This window comes from Somniosus microcephalus, chromosome 5 (assembly GCF_052327205.1).
Source record: "Somniosus microcephalus isolate GS21.2 chromosome 5, FLI_Smic_1.0, whole genome shotgun sequence".
NCBI classification, from domain to species: Eukaryota; Metazoa; Chordata; class Chondrichthyes; order Squaliformes; family Somniosidae; genus Somniosus; species Somniosus microcephalus.
The window spans coordinates 18,174,956-18,200,156 of NC_140991.1; the positions used below are offsets into that span (position 1 = coordinate 18,174,956).

Genomic DNA, 25,201 nt, shown 5'->3' on the forward strand with positions numbered 1-25,201 from the left:
TGGTGTGTATTGAATGAAACTGATTGGTGTGTATTGATTGAAACTGATTGGTGCGTATTGAATGAAAGTGATTGGTGTGTATTGAATGAAACTGATTGGTGTGTATTGAATGAAACTGATTGGTGTGTATTGATTGAAACTGATTGGTGCGTATTGAATGAAAGTGATTGGTGTGTTTTGAATGAAACTGATTGGTGCGTAGTGATTGAAACTGATTGGTGTGTATTGAATGAAAGTGATTGATGTGTATTGATTGAAACTGATTGGTGTGTATTGAATGAAAGTGATTGGTGTGTATTGAATGAAACTGATTGGTGTGTATTGAATGAAACTGATTGGTGTGTTTTGAATGAAACTGGTGTGTATTGAATGAAACTGATTGGTGTGTTTTGAATGAAACTGATTGATGTGTATTGATTGAAACTGATTGGTGTGTATTGAATGAAACTGATTGGTGTGTATTGATTGAAACTGATTGGTGTGTATTGATTGAAACTGATTGGTGTGTATTGATTGAAACTGATTGGTGTGTATTGATTGAAACTGATTGATGTGTATTGATTGAAACTGATTGGTGTGTATTGAATGAAACTGATTGGTGTGTATTGATTGAAACTGATTGGTGTGTATTGATTGAAACTGATTGGTGTGTATTGATTGAAACTGATTGGTGTGTATTGATTGAAACTGATTGGTGCGTAGTGATTGAAACTGATTGGTGTGTATTGAATGAAACTGATTGGTGTGTTTTGATTGAAACTGATTGGTGTGTATTGATTGAAACTGATGTATTGATTGAAACTGATTGAAACTGATTGGTGCGTATTGAATGAAACTGATTGGTGTGTATTGAATGAAACTGATTGGTGTGTATTGATTGAAACTGATTGGTGTGTATTGATTGAAACTGATTGGTGTGTATTGATTGAAACTGATTGGTGTGTATTGATTGAAACTGATTGGTGCGTATTGAATGAAAGTGATTGATGTGTATTGATTGAAACTGATTGGTGTGTATTGAATGAAAGTGATTGGTGTGTATTGAATGAAACTGATTGGTGTGTATTGAATGAAACTGATTGGTGTGTTTTGAATGAAACTGATTGGTGTGTATTGAATGAAACTGATTGGTGTGTTTTGAATGAAACTGATTGATGTGTATTGATTGAAACTGATTGGTGTGTATTGAATGAAACTGATTGGTGTGTATTGATTGAAACTGATTGGTGTGTATTGATTGAAACTGATTGGTGTGTATTGATTGAAACTGATTGGTGTGTATTGATTGAAACTGATTGATGTGTATTGATTGAAACTGATTGGTGTGTTTTGAATGAAACTGATTGGTGTGTATTGATTGAAACTGATTGGTGTGTATTGATTGAAACTGATTGGTGTGTATTGATTGAAACTGATTGGTGTGTATTGATTGAAACTGATTGGTGCGTATTGAATGAAAGTGATTGATGTGTATTGATTGAAACTGATTGGTGTGTTTTGATTGAAACTGATTGGTGTGTATTGAATGAAACTGATGTATTGATTGAAACTGATTGAAACTGATTGGTGCGTATGAATGAAACTGATTGGTGAGTATTGAATGAAACTGATTGGTGTGTATTGAATGAAACTGATTGGTGTGTATTGAATGAAACTGATTGGTGTGTATTGATTGAAACTGATCTATTGATTGAAACTGATTGGTGCGTATTGAATGAAAGTGATTGGTGTGTATTGAATGAAACTGATTGGTGCGTATTGAATTAAACTGATTGGTGTGTATTGATTGAAACTGGTTGGTGTGTATTGATTGAAACTGATGTATTGATTGAAACTGATTGATTGGTGCGTATGAATGAAACTGATTGGTGAGTATTGAATGAAACTGATCGGTGTGTATTGATTGAAACTGTTTGGTGTGTATTGATTGAAACTGATTGGTGTGTATTGATTGAAATTGATTGGTGTGTATTGATTGAAACTGATTGGTGTGTATTGAATGAAACTGATTGGTGTGTATTGAATGAAACTGATTGGTGTGTTTTGATTGAAACTGATTGGTGTGTATTGATTGAAACTGATCTATTGATTGAAACTGGTGCGTATTGAATGAAAGTGATTGGTGTGTATTGAATGAAACTGATTGGTGTGTATTGATTGAAACTGATTGGTGAGTATTGATTGAAACTGATTGTGTATTGAATGAAAGTGATTGGTGCGTATTGAATGAAACTGATTGGTGTGTATTGAAGGTGCGTATTGAATGAAACTGATTGGTGTGTATTGAAGGTGCGTATTGAATGAAACTGATTGGTGTATATTGAATGAAAGTGATTGGTGTGTATTGATTGAAACTGATGGGTGTGTATTGATTGAAATTGATTGGTTTATTGAACAAAGGTGATTGGTACAGCGTATGAAATGGATGCATTGAATGAAATTGATCAATGTGTTGATTGAAATTGATTTTACCGTATAGAGTGAATGAAATTGACTAATGTACTGAATGGAATTGATTGGAGGCACATTAAGTTAAAGCGACTGCTGACGTGCTTCTCTTCTTTGGATCAGGTGTGGAGAATTGAGGAGAGAGAGCCTGTCCCAGTCGATCCCAAGACCTATGGACACTTTTACGGGGGAGACTGCTACTTGGTGCTGTACACCTACATGAGAAACAACAAGACCGCCTACATTCTCTACATGTGGCAGGTGGGGATTACACATTGATAATGGCATTGACCTTGGACTAGAGTTTCCGCTTTGGACGCAATCGGCGATTACTCGAGTTTACGCGGAAACACATGGGCACATCGCCGAACACAAACTGTGCCGTGACCCAGCGCGATCGGGCAGTGTTTTCGAACGTGATTTTTATTTCTTCAAATTGGCTTTAAAAAATATTCCTTGATATATTTAGGAGCGGTAACTTGGTGCGGTTTGATTAATACGGCTGAAAATGAGTTTATCACAAAAAAAATAAGCATTTTTAATCACAGTGTCAAGCCACCACCTGTGAGCAACCTGAATTTAAATGACTGAAAAATACTTAAAAAAGAAATAAACAGAACCATTTGCTAGTTATATTGGGGCTCAGTAGTCAGTTTCATAGTAAATTTTAAAATAAATTACATGCGAAAGCTTTTAAAACATTCCTATTGTTTCCTAGTGTCAGCCATGGCTCAGTGGGCAGCACCCTCGCCTCTGAGTCAGAAGGTTGTGGGTTCAAATCCCACTCCAGAGACTTGAGGACATAAAGCTAGGCTGACACTCCAGTGCAGTGCTGAGGGAGTGCTGCACTGTCAGAGGTACCGTCTTTCGGATGAGACATTAAACCGAGGCCCCGTCTGCTCTCTCAGGTGGACGTAAAAGATCCCACGGCACTATTTCAAAGAAGAGCAGGGGAGTTCTCCCGGGTGTCCTGGCCAATATTTATCCCTCAATCAACATAACAAAAACAGATTATCTGGTCATTATCACATTGCTGTTTGTGGGAGCTTGCTGTGCGCCAATTGGCTGCTGCGTTTCCTACATTACAACAGTGACTCCACTTCAAAAAGTACTTCATTGGCTGTAAAGCGCTTTGAGACGTCCGGTGGTCGTGAAAGGCGCAATAGAAATGCAAGTCTTTCTTTTTATTAGTGTCTTATTATTAGTGTTTATTAGTAGCCCAAAAGAACCCGCTTAAATTTTAGGCATTTATATTTAATTCTCAGTAACTAAAAATGGCCTCACCGCATCCCTCCCCCAGCTCTTTAATTCTTTTTGGCCTTTGTGAAAGAAAGAAATTGTATTTATACAGCGCCTTTCATGCGGCAGCCAATTTGCACACAGCAAGGCCCCACTAACAACAATGTGATAATGACCAGATAATCTGTTTCTAGTGACAGTTGGTTGAGGATAAATCCCCCAGATCTTCTCCGAAATATTGCCTTGGGATCTTTTACGTCCACCCGAGAGAGCAGACGGGGCCTCGGTTTAACGTCTCATCCGAAAGACGGCACCTCCGACAGCGCAGCACTCCCTCAGCACTGCACCGGGAGTGTCAGGTTCTGAGCGGGACTCCAACCCATGATTGGCGTGGTCACCACCTTGTGATATACAACATTCCTTGATGGAGGTGGCGGGTAGACAGCTCTGGAGCTTCCACCTCGGGCGGTGGGTGATAGCCACGTCATGTTGACCTCCCGGTGGCTATTGGATTCTCGCCTATGGAGGGTTCCCCATCCGATTCATCCCATTGAGGGCGCTAGCTCTCTTCGGTTCTGTCCTCGCCTGTCTGAGTCGCAGTTGTTCCAGTGCGAGCGTAGATGTTTGGGGGTGCGAATGGGGGGGTAACTTTCACTTTCACCGCCATGGCTGGTGATCTGGCGGAGCCTGTAGTTTGCAAGCTGTTGCCCGACTTTCGTGGCCAGTGCTTTGGATGGATATTTGGGTGGGGGAGGGGGTTGGTGGGCGAGTGGCTCTGCCAGATTATCGCCCAACTCCTGAAGATAAACTTCACCCCCTGTTGACTGCTGGCAGGTTATTAAACCACAGCGAGTGTGGCAGGTAAGCCTGGTCTGTGCTCCCCCGACATCCACACCTCAGCATTGAGGCCAAGCGGCAACTAACTCAGGACAAACCAGACTAGCCCGTACCATGCTGAGCGGTGCATCTACCCCCTGAGCTAAGTGGATGGGGGATCCCCCCAACCCACTCCCCCACCTCCCCACTCCACCCTCCCCACTCCACCCCCTCCGCACGCCCCCCCACTCCCCACTCCCCCCCCGCTCCCCCATTCCCCACTCCCCCCCCACTCCCCCCTCCCACTCCATCCCACCCCACTCCACCCCTCCCCACTCAATTCAATTCAATTCAATTCAAATCGCTTTATTGGCATGACAAGGCACATCTTATGTTGCCAGAGCATCGAAAAACATTTATGGTTGAACACATAAACGCAGATCTATCCATACAGTGTATAAACAGATATATCCCTGAGTGTATAAATATACATTCATATAATTTGTATATACTCTTTTTTTCAGATTTAATGGTTGTCCCTCTGTTTATGACAAGCTGTAACCCTCCCCACTCCACCCCCTCCCCTCCCCACTCCACCCACTCCCCCCTCCCCACTCCACCCTCCCCACTCCACCCCCTCCCCACTCCACCCCCCCACTCCACCCTCCCCACTCCACCCCCTCCCCACTCCACCCTCCCCACTCTACGCCCTCCCCACTCTACCGTCCCCACTCCACCCCCTCCCCACTCCACCCTCCCCACACCCCCCTCCCCACTCCACCCTCCCCACTCCACCCTCCCCCCTCCCCACTCCACCCTCCCCACTCCACCCTCCCCACTCCACCCCCTCCCCACTCTACCGTCCCCACTCCACCCCCTCCCCACTCCACCCTCCCCACACCCCGCTCCCCACTCCCCACTCCACCCTCCCCACTCCCCCCCTCCCCACTCCACCCTCCCCACTCCACCCCCTCCCCACTCCACCCTCCCCACTCTACCCCCTCCCCACTCCACCCTCCCCACACCCCCCTCCCCACTCCACCCTCCCCACTCCCCCCTCCCCACTCCCCCCCTCCCCCCTCCCACTCCATCATACCCCACTCCACCCCTCCCCACTCTCCCCTCCCCACTCCCCCTCCCCACAACACCCCTCCCAACACCACCCCTCCCCCTCCACCCCCTCCCCACTCCACCCCTCCCCACTCCATCCCTCCCTCCCACTCCCCCTCTCCACTCCACCCCTCCCCACTCCATCCCTCCCCACTCCTCCCTCCCACTCCCCCTCCCCACTCCACCCCTCCCCACTCCACCCCTCCCCACTCCACCCCTCCCCACTCCACCCCTCCCCACTTCACCCCTCCCCACTCCACCCCTCCCCACTCCACCCCTCCCCACTCCACCCCTCCCACTCCATCCCTCCCCACTCCATCCCTCCCCACTCCATCCCTCCCCATTCCCCCCTCCCACTCCACCCCTCCCCACTCCACCCCTCCCCACTCCATCCCTCCCCACTCCCCCCCTCCCCTCCCCACTCCACCCCTCCCCACTCCACCCCTCCCCACTCCACCCCTCCCCACTACACCCCTCCCCTCTCCATCCCTCCCCTCTCCATCCCTCCCCACTCCACCCCTCCCCACTCCACCCCTCCCCACTCCACCCCTCCCCACTCCATCCCTCCCCACTCCATCCCTCCCCATTCCCCCCTCCCACTCCACCCCTCCCCACTCCACCCCTCCCCTCCCCACTCCACCCCTCCCCTCTCCATCCCTCCCCTCTCCATCCCTCCCCACTCCATCCCTCCCCACTCCACCCCTCCCCACTCAGCCCCTCCCCACTCCACCCCTCCCACTCCCCCCCTACAACCCACCCCTCCCATCACCCTCCCCACTCTAACCCCAACTCACACCGCCCCCCCCCCCCCCCAACGGTGCATATTAAACCAGCGGTTATGTTGTTGTGGTTGTGTGGCGGGTTGATATGATCATAGAATTGTACAGCACAGGAGGAGGCCATTCAGTCCATCGTGCCTGTGCTGGCTCTTTGAAAGAGCTGTGCCGGCTCTTTGAAAGAGCTGTCCCGTTAGTCTCACTCCTCCCTGCTCTTTCTCCATAGCCCTGTAAATGCTTTCCCCTTCAAGTATTTATCCTATTCCCTTTTGAAAGTTACTATTGAATCTGCTTCCCTCTGTTTATGGCAAGCTGTAACCCTCCCCACTCCACCCCCTCCCTTCTCCACCCCCTCCCCACTCCACCCCCTCCCCACTCGACCCCCTCCCCACTCCACCCACTCCCCCCTCCCCACTCCACCCCATCCCCACTCCACCCCCTCCCCACTCCACCCCCTCCCCACTCCACCCCCTCCCCACTCCACCCCATCCCCACTCCACCCCTCCCCACTCCCCCCTCCCACTCCCCCCCTTCCCACTCCATCCCTCCCCACTCCATCCCTCCCCACTCCATCCCTCCCCATTCCCCCCTCCCACTCCACCCCTCCCCACTCCATCCCTCCCCACTCCCCCCTCCCCTCCCCACTCCACCCCTCCCCACTCCACCCCTCCCCACTCCACCCCTCCCCACTCCACCCCTCCCCTCTCCATCCCTCCCCCTCCATCCCTCCCCACTCCACCCCTCCCCACTCCACCCCTCCCCACTCCACCCCTCCCCACTCCACCCCTCCCCACTCCACCCCTCCCCACTCCATCCCTCCCCACTCCATCCCTCCCCACTCCATCCCTCCCCATTCCCCCCTCCCACTCCACCTCTCCCCACTCCACCTCTCCCCACTCCACCCCTCCCCACTCCATCCCTCCCCACTCCATCCCTCCCCACTCCATCCCTCCCCACTCCCCCCCTCCCCTCCCCACTCCGCCCCTCCCCTCCCCACTCCACCCCTCCCCTCTCCATCCCTCCCCTCTCCATCCCTCCCCACTCCATCCCTCCCCACTCCACCCCTCCCCACTCCACCCCTCCCCACTCCACCCCTCCCCACTCCACCCCTCCCACTCCCCCCCTACAACCCACCCCTCCCATCACCCTCCCCACTCTAACCCCAACTCACACCGCCCCCCCCCCCCCAACGGTGCATATTAAACCAGCGGTTATGTTGTTGTGGTTGTGTGGCGGGTTGATATGATCATAGAATTGTACAGCACAGGAGGAGGCCATTCAGTCCATCGTGCCTGTGCCGGCTCTTTGAAAGAGCTGTCCCGTTAGTCTCACTCCTCCCTGCTCTTTCTCCATAGCCCTGTAAATGCTTTCCCCTTCAAGTATTTATCCTATTCCCTTTTGAAAGTTACTATTGAATCTGCTTCCCTCTGTTTATGGCAAGCTGTAACCCTCCCCACTCCACCCCCTCCCCACTCCACCCCCTCCCCACTCCACCCCCTCCCCACTCCACCCCCTCCCCACTCCCCCCTCCCCACTCCACCCCAACCCCACTCCACCCCCTCCCCACTCCACCCCCTCCCCACTCCACCCCCTCCCCACTCCACCCCCTCCCCACTCCACCCACAATTCACAATTCACAATTCAAATCGCTTTATTGGCATGATAAGTTACATCTTATGTTGCCAAAGCATCAAAATACATTTATGGTTTACCACATAAACGCAGTTCTATTCATACAGTGTATAAACAGGTATATCCCTGAGTGTATAAATATACATTCGCATTGTTTATATATATTCTTTTCTTAGTTTACTGGTTGGCTCTCTGTTCATGGCAAGCTGTAACATAGCGTGCCGCCAGTGTTATACAGCTTCTCTCCTCTCCCAGTAGGAATGGGAGTTTTTGGTTGTCATTCAGATTTCTGAAATCAGGGCATATTTGTGAGAATTTTTGGTAGAAATTCTCCCTGATGCCCTGATATTTTCCACAAGCTGTGAGGAAGTGCATCTCTGTCTCCACCACTCCCTGACTGCAGTGCGAGCATATCCTGTCCTCTCTTGGCAGCCTGGTCTGCCTGTGTCTGCCTTTTTCGATCGCTAGGCTATGTTCGCTAAGTCTGTACCTTGTCAAGGTTCTTCTCAGTTTGTTATCCTTTACCATGGTCAGGTAATCAGCTATGTTGTATTGTCTGTTTAGGGCCAAGTAGCAATTGAGTTTGCTTTGGGTTTTTGTTGTTTCTGCCCAATATGTCAGATATTTTTCCTTTTGCTTAGCGACGATTGTGTTGGGTCGAATTCTTTGTGTTACCCTGTCACTGTCCTGGGGCTGGTTATTGTTAGTATTGTTAGTAGTTACTTCACTGAGTCCCAGGACTAGTTGACTGAGGGTATTCTTCTTTATGGTCAGCTCTTGGCATTTCAGGGCGTCGTAGTGATAGCATTGGGGATTGCTCATTTGTAGGTGATTCCAAAATTTGGTGGCTCTTTTTTGGATAGTGATTATTAATGGATATTGGCCTAGTTCCGCCCTGCATGCATTGTTTACTGTTTTCCTTTGAGTCCGGAGGATACTTTTACAGAATTCTGCATGTAGGATCTCAATTGGGTGTTTGTCCCATTTTGCAAATTCTTGTTGAGTTAGCGGTCCCCATACCTCACTGCCATAGAGTGCAATTGGTTCAATTACTGATTTGAAAATTTTGAGCCAAATGCTAATTGGGATTTCTATTTGGATTGATTTTTTGATGGCATAGAAAGCCCTTCTTGCTTTCTCTTTCAGTTCATTCACAGCCAGTTTGAAGTTTCCCGTAGAACTGATTTTTAAGCCCAAGTATGTGTAGTTAGTGGTTTGTTCAATTTTGGTTGTTCCTACTGTGAAATTTATTTTGGGTCCCTGATGTTTGGATCTTTGCTGGAACACAAGGACTTTGGTTTTTTGGGGATTTATTGTCAGGGCCCAAGTCTGGCAGTACGACTCCAGCAGGTCCAGGTTTTGCTGTAGCCCCTCTTTAGTAGGTGACAGCAGAACCAGGTCGTCTGCATAGAGGAGGAATTTAACCTTGGATTCATATAGGGTGAGGCCGGGTGCTGTAGATTGTTCAAGTAGTTTTGCCAATCCATTTATGTAAATATTAAAGAGTGTCGGTGAGATTGGCGAGCCCTGCGTCACCCCCCGCCCCTGTGGGAAGTATTTTGTTTGTTTGTCTCCAATTTTAACTGCACATTTGTTGTTTGTATACATTGATTTAATTACATCATATGTTTTCCCTCCTACCCCACTTTCGATAAGTTTCAGGAATAAACCGTCATGCCAGATGGAGTCGAAAGCCTTCTGGAAATCTACAAAGCATGCGTAGATTTTGCTTTTGTTATGGTGAACGTGTTTGTCAATTAGGGTCTGTAGGGTGAAGATATGATCGGATGTTCTATAGTTTGGCAGGAATCCAATTTGGCTTTTACTCAAGACATTGTGCTCCTCAAGGAAGTTTATAAGTCTTTTGTTTATGATGCTACAGAATACCTTCCCCAGGTTACTGTTTACACAGATGCCTCGATAGTTGTTTGGGTCGATTTTGTCCCCACTTTTGTATATGGGCGTTATGAGTCCTTTGTTCCAGATATCAGGGAAATAACCGACACTCAGAACCAAGTTGAAGAGTTTTAGGATAGCCAGTTTCATTTTGTTGTCTGTGTGTTTAATCACCCCCTTCCCACTCCACCCCCTCCCCACTCCACCCCATCCCCACTCCACTCCACCCCCTCCCCACTCCACCCCCTCCCCACTTCACCCCCTCCCCTCCCCACTCCACCCCCTCCCCACTTCACACCCTCCCCTCCCCACTCCACCCTCCCCACTCCCCCCTCCCCACTCCACCCCCTCCCCACTCCACCCCCTCCCCACTCCACCCCCTCCCCACTCCACCCCATCCCCACTCCACCCCCTCCCCACTCCACCCCCTCCCCACTTCACCCCCTCCCCTCCCCACTCCACCCCCTCCCCACTCCACCTCCTCCCCACTTCACCCCCTCCCCTCCCCACCCTCCCCACTCCACCCTCCCCACTCCACCCCCTCCCCACTCCACCCTCCCCACTCCACCCTCACCACTCCACCCTCCCCACTCCACCCTCCCCACTCCACCCTCCCCACTCCACCCTCCCCGCTCTACCCCCTCCCCACTCCACCGTCCCCACTCCACCCACTCCCCCCTCCCCACTCCCCACTCCACCCTCCCCACTCCCCCCCCACTCCACCCTCCCCACTCCCCCCTCCCACTCCATCATACCCCACTCCACCCCTCCCCACTCTCCCCTCCCCACTCCCCCCCTCCCCCTCCCCACACCACCCCTCCCCCTCCACCCCCTCCCCACTCCATCCCTCCCCACTCCTCCCTCCCACTCCCCCTCCACCCCTCCCCACTCCACCCCTCCCCACTCCACCCCTCCCCACTCCACCCCTCCCCCCCTCCCACTCCCCCCTCCACCCCTCCCCACTCCACCCCTCCCCACTGCACCCCTCCCCACTCCCCCCCTCCCCACTCCACCCCTCCCCACTCCCCCCCTCCCCACTCCACCCCTCCCCACTCCACCCCTCCCCACTCCACCCCTCCCCACTCCACCCCTCCCCACTCCACCCCTCCCCACTCCACCCCTCCCACTCCCCCCCTACAACCCACCCCTTCCATCACCCTCCCCACTCTAACCCCAACTCACACCGCCCCCCCCCCCCCCCAACGGTGCATATTAAACCAGCGGTTATGTTGTTGTGGTTGTGTGGCGGATTGATATGATCATAGAATTGTACAGCACAGGAGGAGGCCATTCAGTCCATCGTGCCTGTGCCGGCTCTTTGAAAGAGCTGTCCCGTTAGTCTCACTCCTCCCTGCTCTTTCTCCATAGCCCTGTAAATGCTTTCCCCTTCAAGTATTTATCCTATTCCCTTTTGAAAGTTACTATTGAATCTGCTTCCAGCGCCCTTTCAGGCAGCGCGTTCCAGATCACAACATAAGAACATAAGAAATAGGAGCAGGAGTCGGCTATTCGGCCCCTCGAGCCTGCTCCGCCATTCAATGAGATCATGGCTGATCTGATCTTGGCCTCAACTCCACTTCCCTGCCCGCTCCCCATAACCCTTCACTCCCCTGTAGTTCAAATATCTGTCTATCTCTGCCTTGAATATATTCAATGACTCCACCTCCGCAGCTCTCTGGGGTAGAGAATTCCACAGATTTACGACCCTCTGAGAGAAGAAATTCCTCCTCATCTCTGTTTTAAATGGGTGACCCCTTATTCTGAAACTATGCCCCCTAGTTCTAGATTCCCCCATGAGGGGAAACATCCTCTCAGCTTCTACCCTGTCAATCCCCCTCAGAATCTTATATATTTCAATAAAATCACCTCTCATTCTTCTGAACTCCAATGAGTATAGGCCCAACCTGCTCAACCTTTCCTCATAAGACAACCCCTTCATCTCAGGAATTAACCGAGTGAACCTTCTCTGAACTGCCTTCAATGCAAGTATATCCCTCCTTAAATAAGGAGACCAAAACTGTACGCAGTACTCCAGGTGTGGTCTCACCAACGCCCTGTACAGTTGTAGCAAGACTTCCCTACTTTTATACTCCATCCCCTTTGCAATAAGGGCCAACATTCCATTTTCCTTCCTAATTACTTGTTGTACCTGCATGCTAACTTTCTGTGTTTCATGTACGAGGACCCCCAGATCCCTCTGTACTGCAGCATTCTGTAGTCTCTCTCCATTTAAATATTTTGCTTTTCTATTCTTCCTACCAAAGTGGAGAACCTCACATTTTCCCACATTATACTCCATCTGCCAAATTATTGCCCACTCACTTAACCTATCCATATCCCTTTGCAGATTCTTTGGGTCCTCCTCGCAACTTGCTTTCCCACCTATCTTTGTATCTTCAGCAAATTTGGCTACATTATACTCGGTCCCTTTATCCAAGTCATTAATATAGATTGTAAATAGTTGAGGCCCCAGCACTGATCCCTGCGGCACCCCACTAGTTACCGTTTGCCAACCTGAAAATGACCCATTTATCCCGACACTCTGTTTTCTGTTAGTTAGCCAATCCTCTATCCATGCTAATATATTACCCCCAACTCTGTGAGCTCTTATCTTGTGCAGTAACCTTTTATGTGGCACCTTATCGAATGTCTTCTGGAAATCCAAATACACCACATCCACTGGTACAACAACTCTGTGTTAAAAAAAATCATCATCTCCCCTCTTTTCTTCTGCCAATTATTTTAAATCTGCGTCCCCTGTCATGAATCTTACCATTCATGTGGAAATGACTCATGAGATAACACTGGGCGGCCAGCTGGTGGCGCCATCCAAGGAAAGTATAAATACTCGGGCGTGGGCCCAGCTTGCTCAGGACGTTTTTGGTAACCAGGAACTAGTGATGTAACTAGAAACTCATGGTTGTGAAACAGTTGATTAAAGCCTTGTTTTACACTCAAACCAAGTGCTCAGTAGTTTTCTTACGTCACCCTCTGGTTATCGACTCTTCCGACACTGGAAACAGTTTCTCTTTATTTACTTCCATCAAAATCCCTCATGATTTTGAACACCCCTACCAAATCTCCTCTTAACCTGCTCTGCTCTAAGGAGAACAACCCCCCCGGCTTCTCCAGTCTCTCCACGTGACTGAATTCCCTCATCCCTGGTACCCTTTCTGGTAAATCTCCTCCGCACCGTCTCCCGAGGCCTCGACCTCCTTCCTGAGGTGATGAACTAGGGGCTACAGTAATGCTGTCTGTCTTTGGCTATTCAGGGATTGCACGCTTCCCGGGATGAGATTGCTGCTTCCGCCTATCAAGCCGTCAACATCGACAACAGGTACAACGGCGAGCCAGTTCAGGTGCGGGTGACAATGAGCAAGGAGCCGCGGCACTTCCTGGCCATCTTTAAAGGCAAACTCATCATCTACGAGGTGAGCCTTTTCAGCCTTTTGGTCTCGGCACCTCGGCCTCATCGCTACTCTTCGCGGCGTCCGCTTTTCGGAGCTTTATAGAGTTAGTGCGTTTTAAGAGTGAGGAGCTCTCGCCCTCAAGGTTAACCACCCCCCCCCCCCCCCCGCATCGTCCATGCCTGAGCATGGAGAGGGAATGCCAGTAGGCTATTCGACAGCGGGAGGGGTGGGCGGGGTGACGAGCCTGGTCTTGTGCTCACGTGTGCAGTTCCTAGAAGGTCACTCGGATGGTGATCGGCAGCAGGGATCCCGGCTGATCTTCTCCACGCTCCCTGCCGCCCTCCTTCCCCCCACCCCAGCCGACCCTTCTAGCAGAGATCACCAAGGACACCAATGCTACCACTGGCCGAGATTGACTAACTCCGCACGAACTAGCGGGATCTACCGTCCGGTCTCCTTGGGCTATTGAAGGCCCGGCGCCCTAACCAAATAGAGCAACCACGACAAGGTTGGGAGGGGGGTGGGTGGCAGGCAGTGGGGGTCCACGCTGCTCAAACACAAAGCTACTAGTGATAACTTGGCCCTTTTTTTTATTGTCCGATGACCGTAGGGTGGAACGGGACGCGGCGGCAGGAAGCCGGACGAGCTGCCCGTCAGACTCTTCCAGGTCCGCGGCACGGATGAACTGAACACCAAAGCCACCGAGGTGCCCGCCCGCGCCTCCCACCTCAACTCCAACGACATCTTTGTCCTGAAGACGGACCAAATAACCTACCTGTGGTGTGGGAAGGTAAGCAAACTGTGGGGGGAGGGGGATGTGTGGGGGCACCCATAGGTGCGGAGCTAAGGGGCATTCGAGGGCTTGGATACTAAGGGAATCAAGCGATGTGGGGTTAGGACAGGGAAGCGGAGTTGAGACAGAAGATCTGCCATAGAAACATGGAAACATAGAAGATAGGAGCAGGAGTAGGCCATTCGGCCCCTCGAGCCTGCTCCGCCATTCAATGCGATCATGGCTGATCATCCAAACTCAGTACCCTGTCCCTGCCTTCTCCCCATATCCCTTGATCCCTTTAGCCTTAAGAAATATATCTAACTCCTTCTTGAATATATTTAATGAATTGACTTCTACTGCCTTCTGTGGTAGAGAATTCCACAGGTTCACCACTCTCTGGGTGAAGAAATTCCTCCTCATCTCTGTCCTAAATGGCTTACCCCTTATCCTTAGACTGTGACCCCTGGTTCTGGACTCCCCGACCATCGGGAACATCCTTCCTGCATCTAGTCTGTCTAGTCCTGTTAGAATTTTATAAGTTTCAATGAGATCCCCTCTCATTCTTCTAAACTCCAGCGAGTACAAGCCCAATCGACCCAATCTCTCCTCATATGTTATTCCTGCCATCCCAGGTATCAGCCTGGTGAATCTTCGCTGCACTCCTTCCATGGCAAGAACATCCTTCCTCAGATAAGGCGACCAAAACTGCACACAATACTCAAGATGTGGTCTCACTAAGGCCCTGTACAACTGCAGCAAGACATCCTTGTTCCTGTACTCAAACCCTCTCGCTACGAAGACCAACATACCATTTGCCTTCTTAACCGTCTGCTGCACCTGCATGCTTACCTTCAGCGACTGGTGCACAAGGACGCCCAGGTCTCGTTGCACTTCCCCTTCTCCCAATCTATTGCTGTTCAGATAATAATCTGCCTTCTTGTTTTATTGAATCTTATTGAATGGCGGAGCAGGCTCGAGGGACCGTATGGCCTACTCCTGCTCCTGTTTCTTATGCTCTTATCCCAAGTGTCGGCAAATGAGAACAGGCTGCGTACCTGTTAGGGAATGGATGTTCTGACTTGGGGTGGTGGAAGCAGATTCTATAATAGCCTTCAAAAGGGAATTGGATAAATACTTGATGGAGAAAAACATTTCAGGGACATGAGGAAAGAGCGGGGGAGTGGGACTAACTAGATTGTTCTTTGAAAGAGCCGGCACAGACTCGATGGGCTGAATGGCCTCCTTCTGTGCTGTACTGTTCTCTGATTCTATCCTAAGTTATTCCACAAGGTAATAGGGTTCAACAGCATTTGTTGACTTTCATAGGAATTAAGCGTACAATGATAACTATTATTACTAATAATTACACATATACTTGAGACACTTACGAAAGAACGTAGCAGAGAATTCACTGTGTCACAAGACTCAAGCTCCAGGGGAACGGCTGAACAGGTCTTGTTGAATTCCGAAGTATCTGTTCTAACACTTTACCTGATCCAATTAGCTGGACTTCGGTTTCAACAAGAATAACTCCCCAAGCCTTCACCTTGACTGAGTTGTCAATCAAGTAATTCAACTGGAGACAGTTAAAGGGCCCAAGCCCGTCTTATAGGCGAGTTATCACTTGCCTTGCGCAGATGTGTCCTTGGAGGTGTTAATCCTTAGGACAGCGGAGAGATCTAAGGGGACTCGGACAAAGGAAGTTTGTAGCCGAATGCTTATCAGCTAAGTCTCTGTCTGGTAACTTATAATTTCACTTGACACTTGCAGCCTTCTAACGTGAACTCACTTAAATGAATTAACTGATATAACTCTGGGAAATGTTCTCTGCACCCTCGCCAAAGCTTGACATCCTTCCTAAAGTGTGGTGCCCAGAATTGGACACAATACTCCAGCTGGGGCTGAACTTTGGAGAAAGTTCTGGCTCATCTGCGACTTGTTGTCAGTCAAGAAATCGGACAACACTCGTAGAGTTGAGTGGTGGGTAGATGGAGCTGGGTGTCGTCAGCATATGTTTGGAAGTCTATGGAGGGAAAAAAGTTAGACAAGCAATAGAAGGAGGGCCAAGGATGAAACCTTGGGGTACCCTCCAGTGATGGTGGGTGGACAAGAGGAGAAGTCATTGCAGGGAATGTGGTGGCTATGTTGGGGCAAGTAGGAGTGGACAGGTAGCATCAACTGCAGGAACTTCCGAAGCTCACTTTGACAACACCGCCCAGCCCCGTGACCTCTGCCACCAAAAAGAATGAGAACAGCGAAATCATGGGAGGACCATCTCCTCCACGTGCCCCTCCAAGTCACACACCATCCCGGCTGGGACATATTTTGGCAGTTCCTTCATTGTCGCTGGGTCACTATCTTGGGACTTCCTGCCTAACAAGTGGTGGGAGCAACTTTACCACACGGACCAGAGTGAGGTTTTTTTTTCCAAGGAGAAGGCGGCCCACCCCTACCTTCTCAGGGCAGCGAGGGCTGGCCAATCAATGCCGGCCTGATCAACGTCACCCACATTCTGTGAACAAATAAAATAAATAAACCTTATACAAGAGCAAAGGCATGGAGGTGGGCCACAGAGGAGAGGTCCCCAACATCCCAATTTTTAACTTGCCTCTCTCTGGTCTTCCCTTTGCCACAACCAATAATTTACCTGGATCCACTTTGTGAGTCTTCTTCATAACCTCGAACACCTCCCACAACTCTTTTTTTGTTCCTCTGATGTGTTTGGCTCAATTCTGGTATCATCAACAACAACTTGTATTTATATAGTGCCTTTAACATAGTGAAACGTCCCAAGACACTTCACAGGAGCGATTAAAATTTGACACCATAAAGAGATATTGGCCCAGAAATTAGGTTCGGGAGCTTGCCGCGCGTGCAAGCCCCCGATGTGCACTCACCCGGCGCACCGACATCTGAAGCCTGGGCCTGCTTGGAATTCCTGTCACTGGCCCGGTTCAGATGTCGGCGCGCTGTGCTTACCTGATCCAGCGGCGTAGTTAGTTCGATGTGCCGGCTGGGATCAGGTGAGCACTGTGCAGCCAATCAGGGGAGGGGAAACTTCATTCATGAGTTTGATAGTAAGAACTGTCAAACTCATGAAAAGTACGGGCGCCCAAAAGACTAGTTTAACTTTAAATAAAATTTTAAAAAACATCCCAATAATTAAATAAACTATAAATAACTTAAAAAAATTATTTTAAACAATTAATCAAATTTTTGAAAAAAATTATTTTTTCAAAATTGAGTCTAAAACTACACATACCTTACTGTAAAGTCCTTAAAAACAATAAAGCTGTGGAAAAAATGTTATAATTTTAAGTAATAGACCGCTTACCTTAAAGAATGAAGTCCTTACGTCTCCTTTTTACATTCGTAAAAAGGAGAGGCCCTTACACACCTGTGGGAAAAAAAGGAATTTCAGCGCGCACGCGCAGACTCCTGCGCGCATGCGTTCGTCCTCTGAACCCCTTGGTTCAGAGGACAGGAAATGCTGGTTTTCCGCACATGCGCTGTGCATGCTGAAAACCCCGTCCATACTCACACGTTGGGCCCGGAATTACTGGGCCAATAGTACAGAGGTAGGTTATAAGGAGCTTCTTAAAGGAGGAGAGAGAGGCAGGGAGGCGGAGAGGTTTAGGGAGGGAATTCCAGAGCTTAGAGCCTAGGCAGGTGAAGGCACAGCCACCAATTGCGGAGCGATTAAAATTGGGGATGCTCAAGAGGCCAGAATTAGAGGCGTGCAGAGATCATGGAGGGTTGTAGGGCTGGAGGAGGTTACAGAGATAGGGAGGGGCGAGGCCATGGAGGAATTTGAAAACAAGGATGAGAATTTTTAAATCGAGGCATGTCGGACCGGACGCCAATGTAGGTCAGCGAGCACAAGGGCGATGGGTGAAGGGGACTTGACGTGAGTTAGGATACGGGCAACAGAGATCTGGATGAGCTCACATTTATGGAGGGTGCAATAGAAAGATCTGGAATTTTTTTTACCCGATTGACAGTGAGCGTTTGTTCCTAACCCCAGGGATGCAGTGGGGATGAGCGTGAGATGGCGAAGGCCGTGGCCAACAACCTGACCAAGCACGAGAAGCAGACGGTTCTGGAGGGTCAGGAGCCCTCAGACTTCTGGGCAGCTCTGGGTGGGAGAGCACCTTATGCGAGTGAGAAAAGGTAAGGATCACCTGCCAGTATCGAACCACGGGAATCGCTGTTGGTAATTGTACAAAACACTGTCAAAATCAATGTATATAAAGCCCACCTGTTGCATCCCCCCACCATCCTAGTGACTTTAGGAAATGTAGCTTGTGACATCTCACTGGCTTTCTGAACCGCACTCTCTGTTGGTCAGTGATGTCTCTCTCTCTCAATCTCAATGTCTGTGGTCAGTGATGACTCTCTCTCTCACTCTCACTCTATTGGTCAGTGATGACTCTCTCTCTCAATCTCACTCTATTGGTCAGTGATGACTCTCTCACTCTCACTCTCTATTGGTCAGTGATGACTCTCTCTCTCTCACTCTCACTCTGTGGTCAGTGATGACTCTCTCAATCTCACTCTATTGGTCAGTGATGACTCTCTCTCAATCTCACTCTATTGGTCAGTGATGTCTCTCTCACTCACTCTATTGGTCAGTGATGACTCTCTCACTCTATTGGTCAGTGATGACTCTCTCTCACTCTCACTCTGTGGTCAGTGATGACTCTCTCAATCTCACTCTATTGGTCAGTGATGACTCTCTCTCAATCTCACTCTATTGGTCAGTGATGTCTCTCTCTCTCACTCTCACTCTATTGGTCAGTGATGACTCTCTCTCTCAATCTCACTCTATTGGTCAGTGATGACTCTCACTCTCACTCTTTTGGTCACTGATGACTCTCACTCACTCTATTGGTCAGTGATGACTCTCACTCTCACTCTATTGGTCAGTGATGACTCTCTCTCTCACTCTCACTCTGGTCAGTGATGACTCTCTCTCTCAATCTCACTCTATTGGTCAGTGATGACTCTCCCACTCTCACTCTATTGGTCAGTGATGACTCTCTCTCTCACTCTCACTCTTTTGGTCAGTGATGACTCTCACTCACTATTGGTCAGTGATGACTCTCACTCTCACTCTATTGGTCAGTGATGACTCTCACTCTCACTCTGGTCAGTGATGACTCTCTCAATCTCACTCTATTGGTCAGTGATGACTCTCTCACTCTCACTCTGTTGGTCAGTGATGACTCTCTCTCAATCTCACTCTATTGGTCAGTGATGACTCTCTCAATCTCACTCTATTGGTCAGTGATGACTCTCTCACTCTCACTGTTGGTCAGTGATGACTCTCTCACTCTGTTGGTCAGTGATGACTCTCTCTCAATCTCACTCTGTTGGTCAGTGATGACTCTCTCTCTCAATCTCACTCTATTTGTCAGTGATGTCTCTCTCTCTCAATCTCACTCTATTGGTCAGTGATGTCTCTCTCTCAATCTCACTCTATTGGTCAGTGATGTCTCTCTCTCTCAATCTCACTCTATTGGTCAGTGATGTCTCTCTCTCAATCTCACTCTATTGGTCAGTGATGTCTCTCTCTCTCACTCTCACTCTGTGGTCAGTGATGACTCTCTCAATCTCACTCTATTGGTCAGTGATGACTCTCTCACTCTCACTCTGTGGTCAGTGATGACTCTCTCTCTCAATCTCACTCTATTTGTCAGTGATGTCTCTCTCAATCTCACTGTTGGTCAGTGATGACTCTCTCTCTCAATCTCACTCTATTGGTCAGTGATGTCTCTCTCAATCTCACTCTCTATTGGTCAGTGATGTCTCTCTCTCTCAATCTCACTCTATTGGTCAGTGATGACTCCCACTCTCACTCTGTGGTCAGTGATGTCTCTCTCTCAATCTCACTCTATTGGTCAGTGATGTCTCTCTCTCTCAATCTCACTCTATTGGTCAGTGATGTCTCTCTCTCAATCTCACTCTATTGGTCAGTGATGTCTCTCTCTCTCACTCTCACTCTGTGGTCAGTGATGACTCTCTCAATCTCACTCTATTGGTCAGTGATGACTCTCTCTCACTCTCACTCTGTGGTCAGTGATGACTCTCTCTCTCAATCTCACTCTATTTGTCAGTGATGTCTCTCTCAATCTCACTGTTGGTCAGTGATGACTCTCTCTCTCAATCTCACTCTATTGGTCAGTGATGTCTCTCTCAATCTCACTCTCTATTGGTCAGTGATGTCTCTCTCTCTCAATCTCACTCTATTGGTCAGTGATGACTCCCACTCTCACTCTGTGGTCAGTGATGACTCTCTCTCAATCTCACTCTATTGGTCAGTGATGACTCTCTCACTCTATTGGTCAGTGATGACTCTCTCTCTCAATCTCACTCTATTGGTCAGTGATGACTCTCTCTCTCACTCTCACTCTATTGTTCAGTGATGTCTCTCTCAATCTCACTCTGTTGGTCAGTGATGACTCTCTCTCTCAATCTCACTCTGTTGGTCAGTGATGTCTCTCTCAATCTCACTCTATTTGTCAGTGATGACTCTCTCTCTCAATCTCACTCTATTGGTCAGTGATGACTCTCTCTCTCAATCTCACTCTATTGGTCAGTGATGACTCTCTCTCTCAATCTCACTGTTGGTCAGTGATGACTCTCTCAATCTCACTATTGGTCAGTGATGTCTCTCTCTCTCTCAATCGCACTCTATTGGTCAGTGATGACTCTCTCTCTCTCAATCGCACTCTATTGGTCAGTGATGTCTCTCTCTCAATCTCACTCTATTTGTCAGTGATGACTCTCTCAATCTCACTCTATTGGTCAGTGATGACTCTCTCTCTCTCACCCTCACTCTGTGTTGGTCAGTGATGACTCTCTCTCTCTCTCTCACCCTCACTCTGTGTTGGTCAGTGATGACTCTCTCTCTCTCTCTCAATCTCACTCTGTGTTGGTCAGTGATGACCCTCTCTGTCAATCTCACTCTGGGTTAGTAACTCTTTATGTGAACGTAAGGTTTCAGGAAGAAGAAAGTGAGTATGATCCTCGCCTCTTTGAATGCTCCAATCAGACTGGGCGATTCATCATGACAGAAATTTATGACTTCTCGCAAGAGGACCTCGATGAGGATGATGTCATGTTGCTGGATACGTGGGAAGAGGTATGAAGACATTCAGAGATGGTCATCAACATTTTCCCCATCATTACTGAGCAGCTCAGTCCCACAGACCCTCGGCAAATGGCCTTGTTCTTTGTGGGGAGGATTGCCGAACTCGGCCTCCCTTGTTCCCCACAAACCCAAGACTCAGTACCTATTTACAGGACTAGAAGGTGCATTCGATCCTTTCCCCTGCCCACCTGCCCAGCTTCTCCATTTTCTGCCCTCTTCCCTTGAAGGCGATGACTCAAGCCGGCACTCTGTTCCACCACATGTGGACCTTCTCCAACTACCTGCGCCGGCACAGTGAGTGTTGGTAGGAAAGTTGGTCATGGTGGGCTTCCAACCAAACCTTGGCCTGTCCGACCAGATAGGCATGTAGAAGTGGGATCACTGCATAGTGGCCATGAGCTGACTGATTGATCCCTTCCTTACACAAGGGAGCACCTTATCATCACTGTGGCTGAAGTCATTGGTGTTTCTGGTGCTACACAGCAAGCGCCAACTCTGAGACCTTCCTGCTCTGTGTGGCTTCGTTCCACACCAGCTGGGGTATTTACTCAGTGAACCGTGGTTGGAGCCTTTATTTTTAGTTTCAGCCACTTTTTTAATCTTGGGTTTTTCCTTTAATTTACAGCCCAGCGAATGTAATACAATTAAAGAATAAATTGGCACTGAGTCATTATACAATGAGCTAGGTGCCTCCGTCAGTTTTTGGAGATTGAAATTAAGGTGATAATAGAAAGACTCGCATTTACCTGTTTTTCTTCATTATTGCACCTCTCAGAAGTGCTCATCACACCCGTGGCCTGAACAATTACAATTCTGCCCAACTGTTCCACGCCAGTGTTAATGCTCCACACGAGCCTCCTCCCACCCTACTTCATCTAACTCTATCGACATAACCTTCTGTTCTTTTCTCCCTCGTGTACTTATCTAGCTTCCCCTTAAATGCATCTACGCTATTCGCCTCAACCACTCCCTGTGGTAGCGAGTTCCACATTCTCACCACTCTCTGGGTAAAGGGGTTTCTCCTGAATTCCCTATTGGATTTATTAGCGACTGTCTTATATTTATGGCACTTAGTTCTGGTCTCGTCCACCAGTGGAAACGTCTTCTCTATGTCTACATAATCTTGAAGACCTCTATCAGGTCACCTCTCAGCCTTCTCTTGGCTAGAGATTTGGTGCTAGTGCCTCTGCCAGGGGCTGTTTACAGCGCCAGTAGTTAAGAACAAAATGGGAGCAGGAGTAGACCACACGACCCCTCGAGCCTGCTCTGCCATTCAATAACATCATGGCTGAACTCATCAACTCCACATTCCTGCACTATCTCCATATCCCTTGATTCCCTTCGTGCCCAAAAATTCTATCGATCTCAGTCTTGAATATACTCAACGACTCGAGTACTGCGTACAGTTTTGGTCTCCTTATTTAAGGAAGGATATACTTACATTGGAGGCAGTTCAGAGACGATTCACGAGGTTGATTCCTGAGATGAGGGGGTTGTCTTATGAGGAAAGGTTGAGCAGGTTGGGCCGATACTCATTGGAATTTAGAAGAATGAGAGGGGATCTTATTGAAACATATAAGATACTGAGGGGGCTCGACAAGGTGGATGCAGAGAGGATGTTTCCCCTCGTGGGGAAATCTAGAACTCGGGGGCACAGTTTCAGAATAAAGGGTCGCCCTTTTAGAACTGAGATGAGGAGGAATTTCTTCCCTCAGAGGGTCGTAAATCTGTGGAATTCTCTGCCCCAGAGAGCTGTGGAGGCTGGGTCATTAAATACATTTAAGGTGGAGATAGACAGATTTTTGCAAGATAAGGGAGTGAAGGGTTATGGGGAGCAGGCAGGGAAGTGGCTTTGAGCCCAAGTTCAGCCATGATCTGTGACATGAATCTTGTCATTCATGTGAAAATAACTTATGAAATAATACTGGGTGGCCTGCTGGTGGCGCTGTCCAGGGAGAGTATAAATACTCGGGCACGGGCGCAGCTTGTGTAGGACATTCTTAACAGGAACTAGTGAAGGACACAACTAGACCTCCATGTTGAAAAACAGTTGATTAAAGCCTTAATAACAACAGAAAATGCTGGAAAAACTCAGCAAGTCAGGCAACATCCGTGGAGAGAAATTTGAGTTGACGTTAAGAAGGGTCAAACCCGAAACGTCAACTCAAATTTCTCTCCACGGATGTTGCCTGACTTGCTGAGTTTTTCCAGCATTTTCTGTTGTTATTTCGGATTTCCAACATCTGCAGTATTTTGCTATCGATCTGATTAAAGCCTTGTTTAACGCTTAGACCAAGTGCCGAGTAGTTTTCTTACGTCAATCTTATTGAATGGCGGAGCAGGCTCGAGAGGCCAAGTGGCCTATTCCTGCTCCTATTTCTTATGTTCTTATGACTGAGCCTCCACAGCCCTCTGGGGTAGAGAATTCCAAAGATTCACCACCCTCTGTGTGAAGAAATTTCTCCTCAGCTCAGTCCTAAATGGCCGACCCCTTAATCAGAGATTATGACCAACTTTCCCTCTAAGCTTTGTGGCTACTCTCTGCCGGAGCCGCGCAGCCCGGGTCCGGCTTTCTAAATGGTAAATTACACGCATGCGCGAAACTGTGAATGGGCTACGCAGCACCTTAAAGGGGCTGCGCACCCAAAAAAATTACGGGGGATCTTTGCCTATGCCCCCTAGTTGCCTATGCACGGCGGCATAGTGGTTAGCACTGTTGCCTCACAGCGCCAGGGACCCGGGTTCGAATCCAGCCTCGGGTGACTGTGTGGAGTTTGCACATTCTCCCCGTGTTTGCGTGGGTTTTCTCCGGGTGCTCCGGTTTCCTCCCACAGTCCAAAGATGTGCGGGTTAGGTTGATTGGCTATGATAAATTGACCCTTAGTGTCAGGGGGATTAAATACGTGGGGTTACGGGGATCGGGTGGGATATGTGTCGGTGCAGGCTCGATGGGCTGAAATGGCCTCTATCTGCACTGTGGGGTTTCTGTGATTCTGTGAATTCATTAAATATATTCAAGAAGGAGTTAGATATATTTCTTAAGGTTAATGGAATCAAGGGATATGGGGAGAAAGCAGGGACAGGGTACTGAATTTGGATGATCAGCCATGATCGCATTGAATGGCGGAGCAGGCTCGAGGGGCCGAATGGCCTACTCCTGCTCCTATCTTCTATGTTTCTATGTTTCATAAAGGTCCCACATGGCTTTAATCTGGGTTGCCTCGACCCCCACCCCCCCCCCCCCCCGCAATTGCTGGTGGGCTAAGGGCTGAAGGTTTAGATCTTTCTCATTTCTCATGTTTTTTTTTCCCACAGGTGTTTCTGTGGGTGGGCCGATCGGCCAACGATTATGAGAAGAAGGAGTCCATCGCATCAGCGTCGGAGTACCTTCAGACCCACCCAGCTGGACGGGACTTGGACACACCAATCATCAAAGTGAACCAAGGCTCCGAGCCCCTGACCTTCACTGGGTGGTTCAACGCCTGGGATTCACACAAATGGAGCGTAAGTCGGGCGTATCTTACGGAGAGCCTTCCGTCATTAGCCCTTTGAACACTGAGCAATTTTTGAAAATATATCCTCCCTCCCGCCCCCTCATTTTAAAGATATTGTAGCCTGTGAAACTCATTGCATTGAGCGTTCTCAAATAGAACTGGGGGGGGGGGGGGAAGCTACCAATCAGCTGTGAATTTTTTTGAGAGGTGTTAAAGTTCATTTATTTTTCCCTCCCCACCGCCCCTAAAGGCACTGACTCAAGTTCATCGGATCTTACAGCACAGAAGGAGGCCATTCGGCCCATCGTGCCTGTGCCGGCTCTTTGAAAGAGCTGTCCAATTAGTCCCACTCCCCCCTGCTCTTCCCCCATAGCCCTGCAAATTTCTCCCCTTCAAGTATTTCTCCAATTCCCTTTTGAAAGTTACTATTGAATCTGCTTCCACCGCCCTTT

At 49.0% G+C, this 25,201-nt stretch overlaps 1 protein-coding gene across 3 annotated transcripts in view; it reads left to right on the top strand.

The window, feature by feature from the left end:
• The window catches only part of vill (villin-like), a 198,020-nt gene that overhangs the window by 162,219 nt on the left and 10,600 nt on the right, over positions 1–25,201 (top strand). For all 3 annotated transcript variants that reach the window (XM_085987391.1, XM_085987390.1, XM_085987388.1), the window contains exons 12-17: positions 2,572–2,709; positions 13,190–13,348; positions 13,938–14,117; positions 18,127–18,272; positions 21,102–21,246; positions 24,571–24,759. In XM_085987391.1, coding sequence (XP_085843517.1) covers positions 2,572–2,709; positions 13,190–13,348; positions 13,938–14,117; positions 18,127–18,272; positions 21,102–21,246; positions 24,571–24,759 — 957 coding nt within the window. The remainder of the gene's footprint in view (positions 1–2,571; positions 2,710–13,189; positions 13,349–13,937; positions 14,118–18,126; positions 18,273–21,101; positions 21,247–24,570; positions 24,760–25,201) is intronic.